Here is a 25,661-nt window from a genome sequence, read left to right on the forward strand (position 1 = left end):
ACACTTGCACAGTGCTTGGTATCATCTGCAAATTTGCAGAGTGTGGCCCCAACAATCCAGATCATTAATAAATATAATAAAGAGCAACAGTCCCAACACCAATCCCTGTGGGACACCACTGGTGATAGGTGTCCAAACAGATGCAAATCCATCTATAACTACTTATTGTCTACATCCTGCCAGCCAGTTCTGAATCCAGCTTGGTTGAGTACCTTCTGGTTAAATCTGATGCAGAGAGGGATGGCAACTCAAGGGCAAGGTACAGAGTTTTTGGCAGAAGCTGAATAAGAGGTGTGTTTTACCAACCATCATCGACAACTTGATGTCAGACACTGAAGTAGTCATGGAATCGAGGTTAATGCTGGATAGGTAATGCTGGGTGTTGTTGGGCAGCTGTCTTACTCTTTTTGCTTAGTTGCTTTAAATGTCGGAATTACACACACACTCCGTTGTAGAAATAGCAGGATTAGGTCGTTTATTTTAAACATTCATACTACACAAAACCAGTATGAAAGTTACTGAGAGATTCACTTCATAAAGACAGCATACGCTCTCTACTTGTGAGACAAACACCTTCCAATCTCGAGTGCCGACAAACTGATGTCTCTCCTCACTCTTATACAAAATCATAGTATCAATCACTCTTATACAAAATCATAGTATTAACATACAGACAATGTAGACTAAATGACCATTGTCCTGAAATCACGTCTAACTGCTTCATGAATTACAGTACACAAGCCAGGTGATCAGCAGGAGTTTATACAAAATCAAGTTTTCGATTCCATGTAGAGTATCAATGGTACCTACAAATAGTTACCATACAGATGATGTAGACTAAATTAACATAGAGATGATGTAGACTAAATGACCAGCTACCCATTGTCCTGAAATCGGGTCTCATTGCTGCAATCAACCCTTGCCATGAATAACTGTAAACACACAGGTGATCAGATTGACACATTTGAATGGCTGCATGTCGTCTAGCATCCTGTTTTTGTGAGACATCCTGCTTTGATCCAAACTTCAGTCAGAAAGCTGCTTCAATATTTAACCCAGCCAGCATGTGTCATCTCCAGACTGCACCAAAAGCGAAGCATTTCAGAAATATGGACTTTCGCTCCCAAGTGACAGGTGTCATCAGCATACATTTGGAAACTGACCCTTGAGGTTAATATCTCTTAGGGTCTTGCCTTAGATACCATCTCAGGTTCAGTGGGATCAGTTTCTCTTTTAAGGCAATCCCACATCCCTTACATGCCAAAGATGACTCAGACAGTCCAATATCTACTTATACAATAGTGTAATCCAGGTATTTGCTTAATGCTATCATGGGCTACCCCGAACATCTCCGCAGGTCAGGGCTTCAAAAAGAGCTGGAGCACCGAGCCGTAGGACATTGTGGGCTACCCTGACCTGCGAGAGAACATCTCCGCAGGTCGGGGCTTCAAAAAGAGCCGGAGCAGCCACTGCAGATTCCAGCGCGAGCTGACACAAGTGTGCGACCGCTTCGAGGTGGGCGAATGGGTAATGTCATCAGGACCCAGGTCGCCGTTTGGAGCGTGGGCAGGAAAAATCCAAATTCACTTTGTGTCAGAAGCACTTCATTAAAGGGGAGGGCCAAGCTCTGCCGACTCTGCGGGGGGGGAGGGGAAATAGGTCCCTACCTGGACCATCAGGGAGCGGGATGCCATGGCTGCAGCCCACACACAAGCGGAGTGCCGGGCTGCAAGATCGCAGCACGGACCCCGCGATCCATCAACGAAGCCATTAAGTTGGACATTTCTTTTTACAAATCCCCCCCTCCCCTTTAATTTTCAGCCCCCCCCCGAGCGCCATATGCGACCCCTGAAGCTGCTGTTGGTATCGCCCGTCGCAGTTTCAGGGGGCGCTACCGAATTTTTGCTGCGGAGTGAAAATGGGGCACTGCACACGATGATGATGTCGTCATCGCCGACGCAACAGAACAGGGCACGACCAGTTATCGCCACCACTAATCTCCTGCGGAATTTTGCGGGAGACGTTAACAGGAGAAAAGTCGCTTATGCCCCATTAGCGCTAACGGGAGGTGCAAATGCCCCGAATTTATCCCCAGACCCTCTACAATTATCCTTGCCTGGTTTACAAGCTATACTCTCCTCTATAATTACTCCTTGCCCCGTTGACCTGCTGAGTGTTTCTGGCAAGTTCTGTTTTTACTTCCGATTTCCAGCATCCGCAGTATTTTGACACAGGAGATTCGCTCGTCTTTTAAAAAGACAAAGACAGTGATGTTTCGACATCAACCCCCAGAGCTGGGTAGAGGGGCTCGATGAATGCTTGCTGCAGTAAGGTGTGTAGCAGGGTGAATTTCCTGTCGGACACACTGTAAAACGAGACCGTTCCAGCCTCAAAATCCATGTACACTCCCACTCTGGTGGGGTGTCCAGTGGTTAGATAGGTCACTTTGGCCTTGTAGAGAGCAGAAAGTTCATCCTCAACTGAGTAGAGACACAAAGACTGATTGTTCATTCCCAATTCACGTTCTTTGCCCTGGCCTTTGCGGACTATGCTCCTGTAGCTAACTCCAATTCCCCACCACGTGGCATATTCTGTGATCTTCACCTCCCAATATGAACGCCCGCCGGTCAGTCCCTCAGTACAGAGGACCTGCTCATAATACTCAAACCTCTCTGGATTGTCTAGGCACAAGAACTGCTGGCCAGATCCTGACACGGATGTGGGACTGCACACAAGATCGGATATGCTGTGTCTTCATTCAGAGTTGGTTTCTGTCCATCTGTGAATTAAAGAATAGAAGGAAACAAATCCGTAAATTTATACAGCACTTTTCACACCCTCAGCACTTCACAGCCAGTTAATTGGTTTTGAAGTGTATTCACTGTTGTTTTGTAGGCACACATAGCACCAGCTCAAATGGGACCTTGCCTGTCCATCTGAGGGAGAAGACAGGGCCTAGAACATAAGAAATAGGAGCAGGAGTAGGCCATACGGCCCCTCGAGTCTGCTCCGCCATTTAATACGATCATGGCTGATCCGACCATGGACTCAACTCCACTTCCCTGCCCGCTCCCCATAACCCCTTAATCCCTTATCGGTTAAGAAACTGTCTATCTCTGTCTTAAATTTATTCAATGTCCCAGCTTCCACAGCTCTCTGAGGCAGTGAATTCCACAGATTTCCAACCCTCTGAGAGAAGAAATTCCTCCTCATCTCAGTTTTAAATGGGCGGCCCCTTATTCCAAGATTATGCCCCCTAGTTCTAGTCTCCCCTATCAGTGGAAATATCCTCTCTGCATCCACCTTGTCAAGCCCCCTCATAATCTTATACATTTCGATACGATCACCTCTCATTCTTTTGAATTCCAATGAGTAGAGGCCCAATCTCCTCAACCTTTCCTCATAAGTCAACCCCCTCATTCCCAGTTTAACCTCTCAGCAGCTCTGCACTGTGGCACTTCCTCAGGATTTAACCAGAGTGTCAGCCTGGATTATGGGCTTAATTCTTACAGTGAGACATGAACCCACAACTTTGTGACTTAAAGACAAGAGTGAGCTGAGGCTGACATCTATGATCCAAGATCTGTAGGTGGTAAATGTGACTACTCTCCCAATTACTCATGCTTTCTGTGCACCATAGATCGACCCCCGGCCTGTGAGCACCATCGGAGCAGGCCGGGGAGCGGAAGGAGCAGCATGGCAGCATACCACTCCAGGGAGCAGCACGTGCTGGAGCAGGAGAGCAACAGCAGTGAAGAGGGATGTCACCAAGATCTGGGTCACTGATTGGAGTGTAGGCAGGTATAGGAGCGGCGAGGTCGGGAGGAAGGAGCGGCGAGAGAATATAGGGGGACGTGATCGGGGCCCAGGAGAGGCGCGAGTTCAGGGCCCAGGGGCAGCACGGACCAGCCCACACTGCGATATGTGTGCGCACTAGGTCCGTGCAGCAGAGCTGGTCTCCAGTTGTCTTGGTTAATCCTTGCCACTGGACCAAGACCTAGCTCTGTCAAGCCCGTGTGGTGGCTGGTGTGCAACGGTCACCCCACATTAAAAAAATCCACGCACAGGCATCCTTCAGGATGTAGTTTGGGATCTGGAATATTAGGTTCTTCATTAAAGCAAGTCATCCTCGATTCGAGGGACTGTTAATGATGATGAGATCAACAGATGGAAATACATACAAGTTGCAAAACACAAACAAACCAATCTATCACCTATCCAATCTAATCTTGAAAATCTACATAGTTTTGGCCTCGCCCACTAACCACGAAAGTGAATTCCACACCATCACAGCTCTGTGAGGTTGAGGATTCAAGATGGCTCCTGGGCTGGCAGCTCCATAGGGAGCTCCTTTGCTGTGTAACTCTAGCCTTGGCCACCCTTTGCCTTTTCTCCCCCAATCTCCTCTATTCCACTGTTTAAGTCCCCCTGGCTCTAACAGTGGGTGCATTCTAGCCCTAACTACAAGTTCAAGCTGATAGTTTAAAGTTACCTGGGCCCACGGCCCATCCCCCAACCTTGGCTACTCTTTGTTTTACTCCGTGATCCCTGGATCTTTGCTCAAATTTGGCTTCCAAATTCCTAGATTCTCTGGACGCCAAGCCTATCCTTCTCCACTGGACTACACTGTAAGACTCAGCAGCTGTCTCTAAGCTGCGATTCAGTTGCTTAAGTTTCAAGGTAATGTTGTCTAGCTACAGCCGATCCCCCACAGCTGCTGTTCGCTGCTGGGTTTATGACTGTCCTATTGGTCTTACTGGGTTTTCATCTTTATTTTGCTACAGTGTGGCCCAGAAATTCATTCTTCTCGGCCATCAGCTTTCTCTGCTGCTTCTGTATCTTGAGGTGGTTTCCAACTTTGCCGCCGTTTTCCTGCCCTGTGATCGTTTCTGCACACCTTCTGTATGTTCATCCTAATGGAAATACCTCCAGCAGTGCGCCCTCTGGTACTCCACCCCTCAAATAGCTTCTTGACTCCCTCCACACCTCTCCCCGAATCTTTGTCGATGTTCTAAGCTAACTCCACCACAACTACGTTGATCTTTTTCCACCACGGGACCTCTGACTTTAACTTTGGACTCCCATCTATTGTCTCAAGGAAGAGGCATATAAATTGGCCAGAAAAAGCGGCAAACCTGAGGACTGGGAGAAATTTAGAATCCAGCAGAGGAAGACTAAGGGTTTAATTAGAAGGAGGGAAATAGAGTACAAGAGTAAGCTTGCAGGGAACATAAAAACTGACTGCAAAAGCTTCTATAGATATGTAAAGAGTAAAAGATTAGTGAAGACTAATGTAGGTCCCTTGCAGTCAGAATCAGGTGAATTCATAATGGGGAACAAGGAAATTGCAGACCAATTGAACAAATACTTTGGTTCTGTCTTCACTAAGGAAGACACGAATAACCTCCCGAAAATAATAGGGGATGGAGGGTTTAGCGAGAAGGAGGAACTGAAGGAAATCCTTATTTGTCAGTAAATTGTGTTACGGAAATTGATGGGATTGAAGGCTGATAAATCCCTAGGGCCTGATAGTCTGCATCCCAGAGTATTTAAGGAAGTGGCCCTAGAAATAGTGGATGCATTGGTGGTCAGACTCTGGATCAGTTCCTATGGATTGGATGGTAGCTAATGTAACCCCACTTTTTAAAAAAGGAGAGAGAAAACAGGGAATTATAGACCGGTTAGCCGGACATCGGTGGTGGGGAAAATGTTGGAATCAATTATTAAAGATGTAATAGCAGCACATTTGGAAAGCAGTGACAGAATCGGTCCAAGTCAGCATGGATTTATGAAAGGGAAATCATGCTTGATAAATCTTCTAGAATTTTGTGAGGATGTAACTAGTAGAGTGGACAAGGGAGAACCAGTGGATGTGGTATATTTGGACTTTCAAAAGGCTTTTGACAAGGTCCCACACAAGAGATTAGTACGCAAAATTAAAGCACATGGTATTGAGGGTAATGTATTGATGTGGATAGAGAATTGGTTGGCAGACAGGAAGTAAAGTATAGGAATAAACGGGTCCTTTTCAGAATGGCAGGCAGTGACTAGTGGGGTACCGCAAGGTTCAGTGCTGGGACCCCAGCTATTTACAATATACACTAATGATTTAGACAAAGGAATTTAATGTAATATCTCCAAGTTTACAGATGACACTAAGCTGGATGGCAGTGTGAGCTGTGAGGAGGATGCTAAGAGGCTGCAGGGTGACTTGGACAGGTTAGGTGAGTGGGCAAATGCATGGCAGATGCAGTATAATGTGGATAAATGTGAGGTTATCCACTTTGGTGGCAAAAACGCAAAGACAGAATATTATCTGAATGGTGACAGATTAGGAAAAGGGGAGGTGCAATGAGACCTGGGTGTCATGGTACATCAGTCATTGAAAGTTGGCATGCAGGTACAGCAGGCGGTGAAGAAGGCAATTGCCCTTTCAAATTCCCAACTCTCCAGCCTTTGGCCCTCCATTCACTGTGAAATTTCTGCAGCTCCTGATCTGTTCAATCATACTCTCACCACCACCTTTGATACCCCTGTCCCCAATAATAACTATTATTGTCTCCCACCTTGATCGTTCCTCCTGGTATAGCACACATCTCTGCTCCCTTAAGTTCAAGGGACGCAAACTCGATGGTTTATGGTGGACTGGTTTAGCCATTCATCACCAGATCTGGCTGGACCACATAAAGCGCTACTCGGCCCTAACTACTTACTATTCCTGGATTATCCTGGAATGCAAAGATAACCCTCGGCTTCACTTCCCCATTACAAACCATTTTCTTAAACCCCTCTTCCCTGCCTCCTCCACCCTTACCTCCAACAATGTGCAAGGAGCTCAGGGAAGACTTTGTCTCCGAGATTGAGACCATCCGTTCAGCTGCCTATGCCGCTTCCCTCCCTTCCCCTAGCCCACCGGGCCAAACTTCCTCTAAGGTTCCCCCCTGCCGTGGCCCTGATCTCCCAACTTTCTCCAGTTTCCGATCTCCCGTCATGCCCTCTCCAAGCTCATCCTGTCCATGAGGCCCACCTCCTGCTCCCTCGACCTATTCACACCAAACCGCTGACCACCCAACTTCCCTTACTGGCCCCATGTTAGCGATATTGTTAACAGTTCCTTCTCCTCTTCAAATTTTCTGTCATCACCTCTCTCCTCAAAAGATCCACCCTTGACCCCTTCATCCTTGCAAACTAACTCCTCCATCTCTAACCATGGTAATCTATCCCTCTCCATTCTTCTTGACCTGCCTGCAGCCTTTGACGTGGTTGACCAACCCATCCTCCTTCAACACTCCTTCTCTGCCGTCATGCTGGGTGAACATAAGAGCATAAGAAATAGGAGCAGGAGTAGGCCACCTGGCCCCTCGAGCCAGCTCCGCCATTTGATATGATCATGGCTGATCTGGTCATGGACTCAGCTCCACTTCCCTGCCGCTCCCCATAACCCTTTATTCACTTATCGCTCAAAATGTTTTTATCTCCGCCTTAAATATATTCAATGACCCAGCCTCCACAGTTCCCTGGGGCAGAGAATTCCACAGATTTACAACCCTCTGAGAGGGTGGGACTGCCCTCACTTGGTTCCATTCCTAACTATCCAGTCGTAGTAATGGCTTCTCTTTCTGCTTATGCACCATTACCTCTGGTGTCCCTCAAGGATCTATCCTTGGCCCCCTCTTATTTCTCATCTACATGCTGCCCCCCGGCGATATGGCATGTTGGCCTTCATAGCGAGAGGATTTGAGTATAGGAGCAGGGAGGTCCTACTGCAGTTGTACAGGGCCTTGGTGAGGCCACACCTTGAATATTGTGTTCAGTTTTGGTCTCCTAATCTGAGGAAGGACATTCTTGCTATTGAGAGAGTGCAGCAAAGGTTCACTAGACTGATTCCCGGGATGGCAGGACTGTCATATGAGGAGAGACTGGATTGACTAGGCTTATATTCACTGGAATTTAGAAGAACGAGAGGGGATCTCATAGAAACATATAAAATTCTGAAGGGATTGGACAGGTTAGATGCAGAAAGAATGTTCCCGATGTTGGGGAAGTCCACAGTCTAAGGATAAGGGGTAAGCTATTTAGGACCGAGATGAGGAGAAACTTCTTCACTCAGAGAATTGTGAACCTGTGGAATTCTCTACCACAGAAAGTTGTTGAGGCCATTCATTAGATATATTCAAAAGGGAGTTGGATGTGGCCCTTATGACTAAAGGGATCAAGGGGTATGGAGAGAAAGCAGGAATGGGGTACAGAAGTTGCATGATCAGCCATGATCATATTGAATGGTGGTGCAGGCTCGAAGGGCCGAATGGCCTACTCCTGCACCTATTTTCTATGTTTCTATACTACTAGGGAAGGAATGACTGCATGAGGTAAGATTGATATTTTTGTTTTTTTGTGATTTATCTTTATTTCGGATGAGTAATGTATGGAGAATGTTTTTTGTTCTAATTATTTTTTTTGCAGGGACGTCTCTCTTAGGTCGCTATGAAGCTGTTTTTTTAGCATGGGATATTCAGTGCACCCGGCCTAGCGCCCTAAGAGAAGTGTGGAACACTTCCCTTAGTGCTCCACTCCCCTCTCAGGGCGCAAAAACTGAATTTTGCTGTGCCCGGCGCTAAACGTTTTCTGTCGCTAAGTTTAGCGCCCGCCCGACATTGGGCTAGAGGGATTCTTAGGCGCTAATGTCTTTTGTCCCCGCCACAAACTCCATTCCCTAGACACTGACTCCATCACAATCCCTGACCACTGTCTCATGCTAAACCAGACTGTTCACACCCTTGGTGTCATATTTGACCCGGAGATGAGCTTCAACCACATATCCATCACCAAGACCAATTATTTACACCTCCATAACATCACCTGTCTCCGCACTTGCCTCAGCTCAGATGATGCTGGAACCCTCATCCATGCCTTTGTTACCTCTTCACTTGTCTATTCCAACGCTCTCCTGGTTAGCCTCCCATCTTTCACCCTACATAAACTTGGGGCCCATCCAAAACTCTTCTACTGATATTATAACTCGCACTGAGTCCCGGTCCGGCATCACCTCGATTTTAAAATTCTAATTCTTGTCTTCTAATTCCCTCCCTGGCCTCACCCCTCCCTAGCTCTGTAACCTCCTCCAGCCCTACAACCCTCTGAGATATCTGCACTCACCCAGTTCTGGCCTCTTGCACCTCCCCGATTTTAATCGTGCCACCATTGGTGGCTGTGCCTTCAGCTGCTGAGACCCCAAGCTCTGCAATCCCTTTAATCTCTCAGCCTTCTTACCTCTCAGTCCTCCTTTAAGACGCTCCTTAAACCTGCCTCTGACCAAGCTTTTGATCATGTGTCCGAATATCTCTTTACGTGGTTTAGTGTCAATTTCTGACTGATTGCGATACCGTGTAGCACCTTGGAACGTTTTACTGTGGCAAAGACAGTGTGTAAATGCAAGTTGTGCACATGTGTGAAGACCTTTCTCCAGTCCTCTGTGCTACATCTCTTACATTCAATCGTGTATCTATGGCCCCTCGTGCTTGACTCTCTCAACCTCTGGAACAAGTTTGCTTCAATCTCCGCAGGCCCATCATTTCATCATTTTAAACATCTGTATTAATCTGCATTGTCCTATCGAACAGAGACCCAATATTTCAAGCCTTTCATTGTATTTCTTCACACCAGGCAGTACCTAGTGAATCTACATTGTAGCCAATTAAAAAGCCTTAATATCCTTCCTGTAGCGTGGAACCTAATATAGCATACCGTGCCCAAACTGAGGGTCTTACAAAGGCTTTATATATGCTCATCATTACCTCTTGGCTTTTATATTCTACACCTCGTGATAAAACCCAGAATTCCATTAGCTTTTTTCACAGCCTTATGAACCTAAAGCCTTTAATGTCCCATGAATCTGTGCCCATAATTCCCTCTGCTCTCCCACAGCACCAAATCTATTTCCATTTAGAATATAATTACTTGGCGTTTTTTTTTAATCAAAATGCATCAACAGAACAGTCCACCTACACTCTTCCTGTTCAACATCCAGGCAACGGATTGAGAATTGCAGAAACGTATAGTGAGTGAGATTAGGCAAAGTTGGCAAGAAGAAATTTTAAATAAAATATTGGCCAGGGCAGCAGGAGAACTTGTGACGCTCTTCCTTGAACCGTGCCACGGGACCCTCCTCATCCACTTGAGAGGATGAACAGGGTTCCGGCCTAACGCCCACAAGAGAACACAAGAAATAGGAGCAGGATTTGGCCATTTGACCCTTCGAGCCTGCTCCACCATTTAATAAGATCATGGCTGATCTGAGAAACGACAGTGTAGCACCCTGCCCCTCCACCACCAGGACCACTCGCTCAAGTCTCTCTGGAATGGGGCCCAGACCCACAACATTCCATACAGAGGTAAGAATACCATTGCTGGGGGCGGAGGAGAGAGGCTAAAACATAGCCCGATGTCATGTATTCAACCAGCATTGTAACCCATATATAATCTGACCCAAGTTGTACACTGTGAACAATGACCACTACGTGGTGAACTTGTGGGAGACACTCCTAACCTGGACCTTCAGATATAAAGGGGGAAGCTCCATCCACTTCCATCACTTGGGTGCCAAGGAATAAAGGACAAGTCACAGACTGACCTTCTCTCAAGCATGGGCCTCGTGCGCATTTATACTGTGTAGTAAGGACATATCAATGGCGACGAGAAACTGGGATTTAAACCACGTGAGCATGGCCACTAGCAGATCAGACGAGAGGTACTGTGTTAAGGAATGGTTGGGACAGAGATTCAACATTGTTAAAGCAACACACAGTTCTCCAGGCAGACAAGGGCAGTCGGGCATGCCCCAACATGCAGTCGAACCCAGAGAGGGAGTTCGACAGAGACAATGGCAAGTTGAACGGCGATTCACGCCATTGCAAGGGACAGTAATGGCGCACTCAAGGACAATCACAGGGGCAGTCAGGGACGATCGATTGGCAAAGGGACCTTTTGTTTCCAACAGCAGCTCATGTTGGAGGCGTGGAGGCACACACTCAGCCGGAGTTTGCAGAGATGAGCAAAATATCTGCAGAATTGCAGAAATGAACGCTGGGGGAAATCGCTGGAAGCTGAAGTTCAGCGAGTTCATGTGGAGCACGTATATAGTTCATACACCAGGACGCCACCGATAATGATGAAAGTGCTCCTCAGTGGCATCCCAATATCAATGGAGCTAGACACAGGGGCCAGCCAGTCCCTGATGGGTATCAAACAGTTCGAAAAGTTGTGGCCGTCCAAGGCCAGGAGGCCAAAATTATCGCCGATTGATGCACAGCTACGGACATATAAAAGAAGATCATTCCAGTGCTAGGCAGTGCCACGGTAGTCGTGACCCACAACGATTCGGAGAACAGGTTGCCACTCTGGGTTGTCCCGGGGGACGGTCCCGCATTACTGGGGAGGAGTTGGCTTGCTGTCATGAACTGGAAATGGGGCGATGTCAATGCAATTTCCTCTGTAGAGCGAGTATAATGCTCACAGGTCCTGGACAAATTTGACTCATTATTTCAACCCGGCATTGGCACTTTCATGGGGGCCAAGGTAATGATTCACATAAACCCGGACGCCAGGCCAGTACACCATAAGGCCAGAGCGGTGCCGTACATGATGCAGGAAAAGATAGAAGGTGAATTGGAACACCTGCTGAGGGAAGGCATCATCTCGCCAGTCGAATTCAGTGACTGGGCGAGCCCGATTGTGCCGGTGCTCAAGGCGGATGGGTCGGTCAGGATATGTGATGATTACAAGGCCACCATCAATCGGGTGTCACTCCAGGACCAGTACCCGCTACCGAGAGCGGAGGACCTCTTTGCGACGCTATCCGGTGGCAAACTTTTTTCAAAATTGGACCTGACCTCAGCTTACATGACCCAGGAGCTGGCGAGTGAGTCAAAGAAGCTGACTACCATCACGACACACAAGGGGTTGTTTGAGTACAACAGATGTCCATTCGGGATTCGCTCGGCCGCCGTGAACTTCCAACGAAATATGGAAAGCCTCCTCAAGTCGATTCCAGGGACGGTGGTTTTTCAGGACAACATCCTCATCACGGGTTACGAGACTGAAGAACACCTCCACAACCAGTTCTTGCAGACGTGCCCCACCTCCCTTCACGCATGGCACCGCACGCCGTCCGATGTCTAGAAGACGCGGTAGGCAGTCCCCTCGTGCACCACATTAAAATGACCTTCCGTCGTCTCCTCCCGCGCCAGCCGGACAAAAAGCTGGCGGCGGAAGGAGAACACGTGGCGCAGGCTGTTCTCCCTGAGGCCGAGCGGTATGGGGTTGATCCCCGTCCTTACCTCCCCCAGTTGGTGTAGGTGAGGGAGGAGGAGCTCAGCGGGAACAAAGGGCGGGACATTTGAAATGATGACCCTCTGCGCGGTGGCCTCGAGAGGGTCCACCGGCAGAAACGTCCCGCCCACCGTGAGCCCCTTTTCAAGGGCCAGGGACACCGCCCACTCCGACCCCAGAAAGAACACAGCCTTCCCAGACATCTTTGAGGCTGCGACAATGGCCGAGGGGCCGACTACCCCAGCCATCGCCCGCACGCACTCCTCGATGCTCATTGTGGGGTGAGTGTCGCTCTTGACCCCGTGTTTCTTGGTGATAAGTCTGAAAGGTGGCAGGGCAGCAGGTGGCGCAGGAGGTGCCGTGGATGTGGTCACCACCTGCGCATATGTCCTTGCTGGCCCTGCCACCGGCGTGGATGGGGTCGCCATCACGGGGTCCCTTTAAGGGCTACACCCATCCCAAAGTCACAGGCCTTAATGGCCTTAATTGCCCTCGTTTCAATGTATGAGCAGAGGAGCTCTTAACGAGGCACACCTTTCCCCTAGTTGGCAATTGGGGAGGGGCCTTGCTCCCTCTGCTCAGTTGTTTTAGTTGTTTTTTTTTAATTAAAAAATTAGGAGGAAGGGCTCTCAGAGAGAGAGGGGAGAGACAGAGAGAGAGAGATAGAGCGAGGGGGTGTGGGAAAGAGGGAGGCTGCGAGGGCGTGTGGGAAAGAGGGAGGCTGCGAGGGCAGGTCTCCCCTCACAGCGATGGGTGGGTGCACTCCCCAGATGGCAAAAACAAAAACAAAAACACAGTCTTTGGGGTGGTCTTCGGGTGGGGGGAGAAGATGTCTTCACCTGGGGCAGCTGGAGCCACACAGGCACACACTCCCAACGATGTTAACCAGGGTAATCAATAGTTATCAGCCTGGTAGCTCCAGCTATCCCAGGCTAGGCAATGGGGGAGGGGTGTTTCAATGGTGTGTGGGGCCTAGTTGTAAGCAAGGCCCCCACACACTTCCACACACACACACCCCCCGCGATGTTCCGGCCCTCAAAGTCTTCTTTCTTCCCCCCACCGATACAACAATGTCTTTCGGGGAAATGCACCAACACCCACCTGTAGAATGTTGTAGAATCTCCCTCCTTCCACACAGGTTGTTGTTTTCTCCCCCTCTCTCCAACTCTCTGTAGTTGTGGTAAATAATAAATGTTTCTGCGCTCCTCCTCTCCCTCCGGATGTTGAATGGGTAGCAAACCAGCCCTTTCCTCCTCTTCCTGGGCTGGTCTCAGGGCTCACTCCGGGCCTTCCTCGGCAGGAGTAAAGCAGGTAGCTCCTTCTCTCTCAGCAGCAGAGCTCCAACTGAATAGGCCACGCCCCCACTGCTCCATAATTGGTCCTTGTGCATGAAACTCTTTTTGGAGTTTATCTGAAAAACATAAAACATTAATCCGTGCCACCCGACCTGGATGACACACCAGACATTTACAAGGCCCTTTTTTTCTTTTTTGTGTTTTTTTTTGTGGTTTTTTTTGGGCACTAAAATCACATTTTTTTTTTCCAGTGCCCCCTATAAAAGGGGAGGGGGACACTAAAAGCACCGGCAATTAAAACAAATTAAACTTTAAAACGTAAAATCAAATTAAAATTTGGTTGCCGGGCGTGATGATGCACTCCAGTCCCTCCGGTGCCCACCTCTCGCGGAAGGCCGCGAGCGTACCGGTGGACACCGCGTGTTCCATCTCCAAGGACACCCTGGACCGGATGTAAGAGCGGAAGAGAGGCAGGCAGTCAGGTTGAACGGCCCCCTCGACCGCCCGCTGCCTGGACTCCTTGTGCATGAATCCCAAAAAAAAGTTAGTTTGCAGGTACAGCAGGTAATCAGGAAGGCGAATGGAATGTTGGCCTTCATTGCGAGAGGGATTGAGTACAAAAGCAGGGAGGTCCTGCTGCAACTGTACAGGGTATTGGTGAGGCCGCACCTGGAGTACTGCGTGCAGTTTTGGTCACCTTACTTAAGGAAGGATATACTAGCTATGGAGCGGGTACAGAGACGATTCACTAGGCTGATTCCGGAGATGATGATAGATTGAGTAGACTGGGTCTTTACTCCTTGGAGTTCAGAAGGATGAGGGGTGATCTTATAGAAACATTTAAAATAATGAAAGGGATAGACAAGATAGAGGCAGAGAGGTTGTTTCCACTGGTCGGGGAGACTAGAACAAGGGGGCACAGCCTCAAAATACGGGGGAGCCAATTTAAAACCGAGTTGAGAAGGAATTTCTTCTCCCAGAGGGTTGTGAATCTGTGGAATTCTCTGCCCAGGGAAGCAGTTGAGGCTAGCTCATTGAATGTGTTCAAATCACAGATAGATAGATTTTTAACCAATAAGGTAATTAAGGGTTATGGGGAGCGGGCGGGTAAGTGGAGCTGAGTCCATGGCCGGAGCTGAGTCCATGGCCAGATCAGCCATGATCTTGTTGAGTGGCGGAGCAGGCTCGAGGGGCTAGATGGCCTACTCCTGTTCCTAATTCTTAGGTTCTTATGAGGGCGTTTCTATTGAGCTATGAGCATTATTTAAGGTGTAATCTCTGTATTATCACATTACACAGTTAATCTGTATGAAAACGAAAGAAAGAACATTTGTATAGTGCCTTTCACATCCTTGGGACAACCAAGTCCTTTAGAAGCAGTGAATTACTTTTGAAGTGCAGTCACTGTTGTTACTCATGCAACTGTGGCAGACAATTTTCACACAACGAGTCCCACAATCAGCAAATGAATGAATGTTCAGATAATCTGTTCCTCCTGGTCTTTTGAAAGAGGAAGAATGGCCAAGACACTAGGAGAACTCCATGCTCTTCTTGAAGTCGTGCCATGGGATCTTTTATGTCCACCAGTCAAACGGCCTTTTTTCCCCATCGCCAATATTTTTATAAATAATAAACAAAAATGTTAAAAAAAAAACCAGTGCTGCTGTGATAACTAGTAACAAGGTAGATACAAGTACAGCCTAATCATGTCTAAGCCTGAGTCCAGATGTTAATCTACAGCACTATTATTCACTTTTTTTGTCTAGGATCACAGCTCCAACCAGTGTCTGGTGGGGTATGATATCTGACCTTTGAGAAGATCGAAATGGATGAGAATGGTCTATGCAGTCCTATTTGAACATATAAAAGCAGAACAGGGTCAAATGGTGTCTTGACAAACCAAATCAATAGAGGAATAGAATAAAAAAGTGAAGATCTCAGTTAAACCACAAGAGGTAGGTACCCTGTAATACAAGTCTGGATCAATGTGGTCTCCTGGGCTAGTTTTGATCACCTAAAAAGTAGGAGAGGAATTTTCCAGATTTTTTTTCCTTAATTCGTCCAGGTATTTAATTTCCCAGGAAATTACATGGCTCCAGGGTGGGTAGGGAATGGCAGGATAGACAGTTGTTTTTTTTCTGTCTGATACTTTTGTATATTCATATGACAATTCTAAAATAGGAGGCATAGTAAATGATTCTGAGGACCAAAGGAAGCTGTCGGGGATATTAAAAACAACAACATGTATTTACATAGCGCCTTTGTCCCAAGGCACTTTACAGGAACATTATCAAAGAAAACTTGACACTGAGCCACGTAAAGAGCTATTAGGAAAGATCACTAAAAGCTTCATCAAAGATGTAGGTTTTAAGGAACATCTTAAAGGAGGAAAGAAAGGTGGAGATTTTAGGAAGGTAATTCCAGAGCTTTGGATTTCGGCAGCTGAAGGTACCGCTGTCAATGGTTGAGGAATGAAAATCGGGGAGTGCAAGAGGACAGAATGCAGGCAACCAATTTTTGGATTTTCGGAGGATGCAAGGTGGGAGACCAGCCAGGGGTGCATTGGAATAGTTAGAGTCCAGAGATAGCAAAAGCATGATTGAGGATTTCAGCAGCAGCAGATCTATGGCGGGGTGGAGACTGGTGACATTATGGACTGCAAATAGACAGTCTCGGTGATGGAGAGGATGTCGGGTCAGAAGCTCAGGTTAGGTCAAATAAGACCCCACGATTGTGAACAGTCGGGTTCATAGAATCATAGATGTTCCATCCTCAATTTCGAGGAACTGCCTATGATGAAGACTTGCTTGCACTCTAAAAGTGACTTCTCAGGTGTCTTGACAGTCCAATACGGAATTACAGTCTCTGTCACAGGTGGGGCAGACAGTGGTTGAACAAAAGGGTGGGTGGGTAGTCTGGTTTTCCATAAACTCCTTCCACTGTCTGCGTTTGTTTTCTGCATGCTTTCGGCGACGGGACTCGAGGTGCTCAGCACCCTCCCGGATGCTCTTCCTCCACTTAGGGTGGTCTTGGGCCAGGAATTCCCTGGTGACGGTGGGGGTGTTGCACTTTATCAAGGTGGCTTTGAAGGGGTCTTTGAAATGTTTCCTCTGCCTACCTGGGGCTCGCTTGCCGTGTAGGAGTTCCGAGTAGAGCGCTTATTTTGGGAGTCTCGTGTCGGGCATGCGGACAATGTGACCCGCCCAATGGAGCTGGTCAAGTGTGTTCAGTGCTTCGATGCTGGGGATGTTGGCCTGATCGAGAACATTGACGGTGCTTCTATCCTCCCAGTGGATTTGCAGGATCTTGCGGAGGCAGCGCTGGTGGTACTTCTCCAGCGCTTTGAGGTGTCTATTATATATGGTCCACATCTCTGAGCCATTTGAAGGGCGGATATCACTACTGCCCTGTAGACCATAAGCTTGGTGCCAGATTTGAGGTCCTGGTCCTCAAACACTCTCTTTCTCAGGCGACCGAAGGTTGAGCTGGCTCACTGGAGACGGTGTTGGACCTCGTCGTCGATGTCTGCCCTTGCTGATAGTAGACTCCTGAGGTATGGAAAATGGTCCACGTTGTCCCAGGCCGCGCCGTGGATTTTGATGACTGGGAGGCAGTGCTGTGAGGCGAGGTCAGGTTGGCGGAGGGCCTTTGTCTTACGGATGTTTAGTGTAAGGCCCATGCTCTCGTACGCCTCGGTGAAGGTGTTGATGATGGCTTGGAGTTCGGCCTCTGTGTGCACAGACGCATTGATGTTTATGGCACAGGTGGATGTCATCGTGTCTGCCGAGCTGTGTTTCAGCCTCAGACAATGGCCAGGCAATGGAGTCGTGGCTAGGGAATGAAGTTGTGATGGGGACTGAAGACAATGGCTTCAGTCTTCCTAATATTTCATTGGAAGAAATTTCTGCTCACTCAATACTGGATGTTGGACAAGCAGCGCAAGAAATCCAAGGCAGTGGGAGGGTCGAGAGAGGTGATGGTGAAGTAGAGCTCGCTGTTATCAGCATACATGTAGAATCTGATACTGTGTTTATGGATGATGTCAACAAGGGGCAGGAAAAAGATGAGATATAGGAGGGGGCTAAGTGGCAGATGCTGCCAATGTAGCAGTAAAGAAGGAAGTAGTAGCAATATTGAATGATAAACATAGATAAAGAGGAGCATATTGATTAAGGTAATGTGGTTGATGTGTCTAAGGACTTTCAAAAGGCGTTTGACAAAGCTGCACATAATAGACTGGTAAACAAAATTACAGCCCATGGGTTTAAAAGGAACAGTGGTGGCATTGGTACAAAATTGACTAACGGACAGAATGCAGAGAGTAGTGGTAAATGGATGATTGTTTTTCAGACTAGAGGGAAGTGTACAGCGATGTTTCCCAGGGGTCAGTATTAGGACCACTGCTCTTTTTGATATTTCTTGACTCAAAGGGTTGTGAATCTTTGGAATTCTCTATCCCAGATGGCTGTGGATGCTCAGTTGTTGAGTATATTCAAGACATAAATCAATAGAGTTTTCGATACTAAGGGAACCAAGGAATATGGGGATAGTGCAGAAAGGTGAAATTGAGGTAGATGATCAGCCATGATCTTACTGAATGGTGGAGCAGGTTTGAGAACCGAATGGCCAACACTTGCTCCTATTTCTTATATTCTTATATTAATGACCTGACCTGGGCATCATTTCAAAGTTTGCAGATGTCACACAATTCAGAAATGTAGTAAACAATGAGGAGACTTCAGGAGGATGCAGACAGATTGATGAAATGGGCAGACACATGGAAGATGAAATTTAACACCGAAGTATGAAGTCATGGATTTTGTTCGGAAGAATAAGGTGCACATACACAAATCTTTGAAGGTGGCAGGACAAGTTGAGAAGACGTTTTTTTAAAAAGCATATAGGATCCTTTGTTTTATTAATCAATGCATAGAATACAAAAGCACAGGCATGATGGGTTCCTTCTGTGCTGTATGATTCTATGAACTCAAGGTAACCATGAGAGAACGTGAAGTGAAGCCATTGCAGGTGATTTTCTGATGGACAGGATAGGAATGGAACCAGATAAAGGCAGTCCCACCCAGCTGGGCAATGGAGGAGAGGCATTAGAGGAGCATAGTGTTGTCAACTGTGTCAAAGTCTGCAGACAGGACGAGAAGGATGAGGAGTGATGATTTACCATCATCACAGTCACATAGGATGTAATTTGTGACTTTGATAGGATTGTTTCAGTGCGGTGGCAAGGATGAGGAGTGATAGTATATAAGTGCTGTGGCAGGGGCGGAAACCTGATAGGAGGTTCAAACATGGAATTGCGGGAAAGTTGGGCACAGATTTGGGAGGCGACAACGCATTCAAAAGACTGGAGAGGAAAGGGAGCTTGGAGATGGGGCGGTAGTTTGCAAGGACAGATGAGTCAAGGAAAGGGATGATGTCAACTTTTCGAGATCTCCGTGTTCCTCCAATTTTGACATCTTGTATATCCCCCGCTTTTCATCACTCCACCATTGACAGCTGTCTCGGCCCTGACTTCTGGAATTTGCTTCCTAAGTCCCTCTGCCTCTTTACACCTCTCTCCTCCTTCAGGATGCTCCTTAAATGTTTCTGACCAAGCCTTTGGTCACCTGACCTAATATCTCCTTATGTGGCTTGGTGTCAAATTTTATGTGATAACTTGCCCGTGAAGCACCTTGGGACGGTTTTACTACATTAAAGGTGCTATATAAATGCATGTTGTTGCGAGGTTAAGAAGACGGTTTGTCGTGGAGAAGAGAAGCCTAGGGTTAATCTGCATTCCTCGATGATCCTGGATAAGTCAGCAATTTGGAGTATTTGGTGGAATGAGCAATAGCATGACAGATGGAATTCCATGTTCATAACTGTGACTGGTATATTTTTTTTAAATTATTGTGCTTTAAATGGGGAAATCTGGGTAATGTGAACTAGCAAAATTATTTGAGGATTCAGGTTTACAAGGTGTTCAAAAAACATCACCATATGTGGATAAGGCTTTAAAAAACAATGGATTACAGGGGTTTTATGGCAAGAGGTATAGGGAAAAAAGTTTTGATGTAAAACCGTAGTAATACCACAGTTGGAGTGCTGAGTACAGTTTCGGCTCTGCGACATAGGAAGGATGTTGAGACAATAGAGAGTAAAGCACACAATCACCAGGGTGATGCCTGATACGGGAAATATAAAGACTTGAATAAACTGAGATTGTTTTTGTGAAAACAGAGAGATTATGACGTGATTTGATAAGAGATGTTTAAAATTATGAACAGATGGAACAGAATGGATAGAAGCAAACTGTTTCCAGTGATCAAGGGGTCTAGAAGGATGGGACAGAGATACAAGATTAAATGTAAAAGATTTGGCACAGAGAGCAGGTGAAACGTTTTTACACAGAGGATTATGAGGCTGTGGATGTACCACCAGAGTTGGTGATAGAAGCAGAGAACATGTCAACATTTAAGAATAGGATAGATAAGTGGTTGAACGAAAGAGGAATAAAGGGATAAAGGTACATGGGATTAGGACTGCTGCTCATGTGTCGAATATCACCACAAACTAGTTGGGCCGAACATCCTGTTTCCTTGTGGTAATTTCTATATACCTAGAATGCATTTACTTTATTAAAAAAATCTTAAATTTGTTACCAATAGATGACAAACAAATTACTAGTTGCATGAGATACACCTGGTTATCTCCTCTCTTCTTCCTCTTTATGTTCAAACTTGGATGGCAAAGCAGTACTGAGTAATTTTATTTATATTCATTTCTATCCCTGTTTTAAAAGTTATTTTTACCCCTCTTTTAGGTTGCCCATGCATGTAATATTGCCTAGCTGAGATGGTGGGAAAGTGACCTGCTCCCAAGCCTCTTCTATGCTGCTCTGTAACTACTGCTAGGAAGTGCAGGTAGTGACATGCTGCTTTTTTTGTTTTTGGCTTGATTTTGTATTTTTTTTCCCCCTCCTTTCTCCCTCTTCTCTTTCCCCACCCCCCCCCGCCCCACTTCAAAGCACATCTTTGCTCAGCACCTTCCATTGGCAGCCTGCAATCTGAAATTACCATCTGGGAATTCACCGTTGTGAACTTGGGCCTGATCACTTTTATCACAAATAGTTTACAGGGAGGGTTCCAATTAAGCAAAATGATGCCAGTAAAATTGATAGCAGTAAAATTCCCTAGAGAAGCCATTTTCAAATAGGAGCAGTAACCACAGGCAGTGCTAAGGTTAGAACTGTAAATTGGAGTCCAACCTGGGACCATCCCCTTTCAGGGAAGATCTGGCTAGACTGGAAAAGTCTCAAACCAAATTTTGCACGAACTAGAATATGTGAAATGTGCACGTGCACTTACAATTTCTGAGTAGTTATTATGTGAGAAGTTTACATATACAAAGTTATCCATTGCTTAATCCACACCACAGTATCAACAACATGCATTTCTTCCAGCGCATATCAGTAACAAATTCCTGCAAAATTTTAATTCAAAATTCTAAAACATAATTCCAGAAATATGTAGACCCAGAGTCATTTCTTAATTTGTAACATTCTTGGAATTGCAGTATTAAAGTTATACACGATGAAAGGTGTAAACAGCTATGGAACTGGCACACTTACTAACAAAAGCCAAAACGCTACCTATAACAGCAAGATTATGTCAGAATACATTTGGGTAGATGAGGCAACAGTCTTTTTTTTACAAGTGCTGCTACTCAATTCACTGTACCTACAGTGCCATAATACCATTCAACTATATTGGCTGGCGGAAACAAACTACTTGCCTCCGTGGAGATGTCAACAAAATCATTGGTGGCGAGCATATATTACCTTGGCACTCACCTCTACAGCTGGTTGACTGTGGTACTCTGTTCAATTAAAATATAACATCTCATATATAAAAAAAGGTAAAAATCCCATCTGGAGTCTGTGGCATGTCCAGTAGCTGGAGTTGTGGTCAGGTGATGATGAAGTTGACAGCTGACACAGACTAACTATGCAGTGCTTACCAATCTTGCTGGCAGGAGCAATGGACATGCTGCGAATTGGCACTCATTTCTTCTTCGCATATAATAGTAGCAATTCATTTTTTGATCAAGTAAAAGCAATGTATCTATACTTTAGCCAAATTCTGTATTGTGCTCATGAGGAAAGCATCTTATTACATAATTTGACTTATTCTATTTATCGTAGGTTTCAGTTTGTTAGCACTATTATAAAGATGAATCATTTTAATGTTCTCCATTAAGGAATGTGAGTTGCCTCTATCCTTTCTTTGTCCCAGCTTTGTAGGGGGTGGTGTTTTGGTCAGGTTTCTCTGACTCCTTGGTGTTTTCGAGGCACCCCACACCCTGGATTCTAGACTGAGGACTGATTTGGGGGTTGTGAGAAACTGAGGCAGAGTCAGTTGGGTAGGATGCAAAACTGGTTTTATTGTGTTCAAACAGAGTAAAAGGGCACGTTTTTAATAATCACAGTAATCAGGTACAAATAGGGAGAAATGACAACTCTAATGTTCGATATTTGGGAAGAACACATAACACATATAGCATATTAAAAGAACACAGTCCTCCCGCCTCCCAAAATACTTATGCACTAAACTTGGAAGGGGAAAACACACAAAGAACATCAACAGAGGTAGGAACAGTAAGAAAAACCCAACCTCCCAGACCCACTATCTAGCTATGTTCGAACTCTGAGCTTTCAGGGACCATGCTCACCAATTCCCTTTTGACAGTTCCAACTCCGGGGTTCGCCTTAGTTGTCCTGGTCCTGTTCCAAACTCTGGGGTTCGCCTTAGTTGTCCGGGTTCTGTAGTCTTTACCCTAGACCTCGTTGGAGACTTCAACTTGCGTTACTTCTTCAGTTGGGCTGAGCCTGCTGATGCGGTAAGGTGCGTATTGGACCTGTGGGGTGAGTATTCACTTTTCCTTGGTCAGGGTGGTCTTAAAAGTTCTGTTAGGTAATGTTTTACCCCTTGCTAGCGTAGGACCAGCTTGTAGAGTGGAAAAATCTTCGGTTTTTCTTCGGTTTTGTTGGGTTGGTTCCGGTTGACCGTTTGATTGGTCGCGATAGTCCGAAACTTTCCGAAAGTCGTTTTGAAAGCCTATTTGCTGTCGTGGTGCTGTCCTTCTGGGTTTTAGAGATTCCTTTCGCCGATGTTTTGGGGTCCCACTTTTCGAGGCTGGTGTTAAACTTATGCAACGAGACTGCTACCTTAGTGGTGTCTCTAGAAGCACCCCTAACTGCCAGAACAGGCCTTCAATTATACTAAAACAGGCTTCCCTATCTTCACGCCAAATCAGTTCTTGGGCTTTGTTTAAACTGTTCTATCCATTGATTTTCAAATGTCTCCTTTGTCAGTGTTTTTGGTGGGCTAGTCAGCTGTAACTCGATTAGGGTGTGATAATGTGCTATCATTGGTTTTGCATTGTTTTAGGATTGCCCAGTTTCCTGGCCATCGAGTTGGACCCATGATTTCCATCGTGGTTGATTGGGTAATTGGCTTCTTGCATATTTTGGATGAGTTCTGTAGTTTAGATAATGGCTGGTAATTTAATTATCTCTTCAGGGCTGAATTGGTGCTGCATAGTTCCCCCAGACAGTCTGGGATCCTTAATACATGAATTTGCTTCACAGAGGTTAGCCCCACCTCCTGTATTCGGTAACTCTTTTTCGCAGCCAAAATGTTGTAGAATCTTAAAATTGATATGCTCCTTCCCAAAGATGTTTAGGGGATCTCAGGCTTCTGTAATTTAGGTCCATTTTGAATTCTCTTTTCAAAAAATCCAAACACTGGTGAGGGGGTGGGGGTGGTTCTATGAGGTTGACCCCCTTTTGCCTTTTTCCTTTTAAAACTTAGATCTTAACTCAAATCCAAAGCTCATTTTTAACAGTCCAAGAGGAGCTTTTCTTTAATTTTCAGGGAGAGGGACTCATGGGAATTTTTGGGAACCCTTCAGCTTCATAACCAACCAACAAATCTCAGTCCCCAAAATGAATTTTCACTTGCAAGTCATGGAGCTAGTGTGTATATTTCAGTTTTGTGATTCTATGCAAACGAGTTGAATGTAACACTGTTAACTTTAATGTTGAGTGAAATAAAATCAGTACTTATTGTTCCAAGTACTGGTTTTATTCCATATATTCTCCAGCCCAAAGAGGTTCAGTGAACAACAGATAGAGACTTGTGTTATAGAGGCTGATCTGAGAGCAAGAAAAAGTCCAAAGCAAAACTACTACTTTAGAGGAGAAGCGATATGACCAGGATGTTTAAAACTGAGCCAAAACACGTAATCTGAACTTTTCAAAGGGAGATGGGGGAGGGGAGAGAGAAAGGGGGAGGAGGAAGGCGGGGGGGCGTGGTGGGGGAGAGAAAAGGGACGAAAAAGATAATAGGATGAGGCTGAAAGGACAGGACAGTGATCATCCTCAAGCAGAATTTTTGCAAAATTGAGAAAAATCCACAGCGGAAATACAGTTTTGTAGAGTGCTGTACAGATACTACGCAGTAACTTTAGTGCACATGGATCCAGATAAATGTAAACATTTATATTGTGTATTTTGTTCAATATTTTGTAAGGTTTTAGATTTTCTATGCTAGATTTATGTGGAAATCTATTCCTGTGTTAGATTTATTTCTGTTAATCTGAATAGATGTAATTTCTAGGATTTGCCACTTTATTTTCTAACATTGTGTATTTTTGGTGTTGGATACTAATTTGCAGATTTGTCCCAACAGCTTTCAAAAATGCAGTGGCTACTTAAGTTTAATATACATGGGGCTGGATTTTCGGAGCGGTAATGGCGGCAGGGCAATAAAGTTTGCACCTCAGTCAGCAAAATTCATCAGCTGGGCCTGGAGTTTGGAGCAGAGCGCTAAGGGAGGCGTTGCACACCTCTTTTAGGGCACTAGGCCGGCTGAACAAGTGAAAATCCCAAGCTAAACAGTCAGCCTCAGAGCGCACGAAGAGATGGCTGGGGGGCGGGGCCTGGAAAAAAACCACAAAATACATTCTTAATACATACTCCAAGCTATCACAATATAAATCGCAAAAAAAAACAATTTCACTTACTTGAAATTGATGTTACTTACCTGACTGCAGCCGCCACAGGCGTTCCGAGCAGAACGCGCCATGGAGCGCCACGAGTCGTACGGTAGCAAAAAAATCGAGCTGGTGCCGCAACCAGAGGCGTTGCACACCAGCTCGCCACTTCCGGGCGGTAATGCTCCACGCCCCCTCCAAACTGGCGCGGAATGTCCTGGCAGGGTGCTGTAAGCTGGCCGCCCGCCTGGAAATGCTTACTGCCACCCCTCTGGGGCGTTAACAGGGGTGGCAGAAGACCCAAAATCTAGCCCATGTTTCCTAAATCATTCTACGTTTCATGCTGTGCTCATGCATTATTATTTGATCACTCTAAAGTTCAAGTATAAAGTGCAACTCGGCTACAGTTATGTAAATGATATATGACTGCGTCATGGCCAATAGTGACCAAAATCAACTGCCTGAACAAGAGTATTTATTTAATTGAACAGAATTTGGGACATCATTTATAACACAATTACAATTAGTGCTCTTTCTACTGGTCTTCGCTGCCTCTTCATTTTTAAACTTTATTTTTTAACATTTTGCACAAGAGTTGCACTGATATAAAACCTAGTAGGAATTATGTAGAAGTGCTATGGGTAACAAAATAGGATTACTGCTGAGGAACAGTAACCACATGGGCACAATAACTAACTATGTAATTAAAATCTGATAAATCGAAGACCTATCGAGATCGTAAAGATTATTTGTTATATGTTCAAAATGGTAGTAGTATTGTGAGTGTCACACTATGTGACCCATTAACTAAGATACCCCCATAATGTCACTTGATAGATTGAAGTGATGTCTCTACCCTCTCAAGGTATTAAGAACTGGCACATATTATGAGCATTAGTTGAAAGTGGAAGTGTGATAGCTAACCATACCAGCCTGCTTATCAAAGCACTTGACAAGCTGTTTAATATGGTCAGTTACTATTTATAA

At 45.8% G+C, this 25,661-nt stretch overlaps 1 protein-coding gene across 13 annotated transcripts in view; it reads left to right on the forward strand.

The window, feature by feature from the left end:
• LOC139275001 (zinc finger protein 462-like) overlaps nt 1-25,661 on the forward strand; it is a 189,675-nt gene that overhangs the window by 57,315 nt on the left and 106,699 nt on the right. For 2 of the 13 annotated variants that reach the window (XM_070891836.1, XM_070891839.1), the window contains 3 exons: nt 3,641-3,801; nt 15,389-15,577; nt 20,443-20,542. The exons of 8 other annotated variants lie outside the window; for them this stretch is intronic. In XM_070891836.1, the coding sequence (XP_070747937.1) occupies nt 3,641-3,801; nt 15,389-15,437 (210 nt within the window). In that variant the 3' untranslated portion in view covers nt 15,438-15,577; nt 20,443-20,542. Of the gene's footprint in view, nt 1-3,640; nt 3,802-15,388; nt 15,578-20,442; nt 20,543-23,068; nt 23,127-25,661 lie in introns of all 13 variants that reach the window. 3 more of the 13 variants (XM_070891837.1, XM_070891848.1, XM_070891850.1) reach the window with 3 other exon arrangements.

This window comes from Pristiophorus japonicus, chromosome 10, assembly GCF_044704955.1.
Source record: "Pristiophorus japonicus isolate sPriJap1 chromosome 10, sPriJap1.hap1, whole genome shotgun sequence".
NCBI classification, from domain to species: Eukaryota; Metazoa; Chordata; class Chondrichthyes; family Pristiophoridae; genus Pristiophorus; species Pristiophorus japonicus.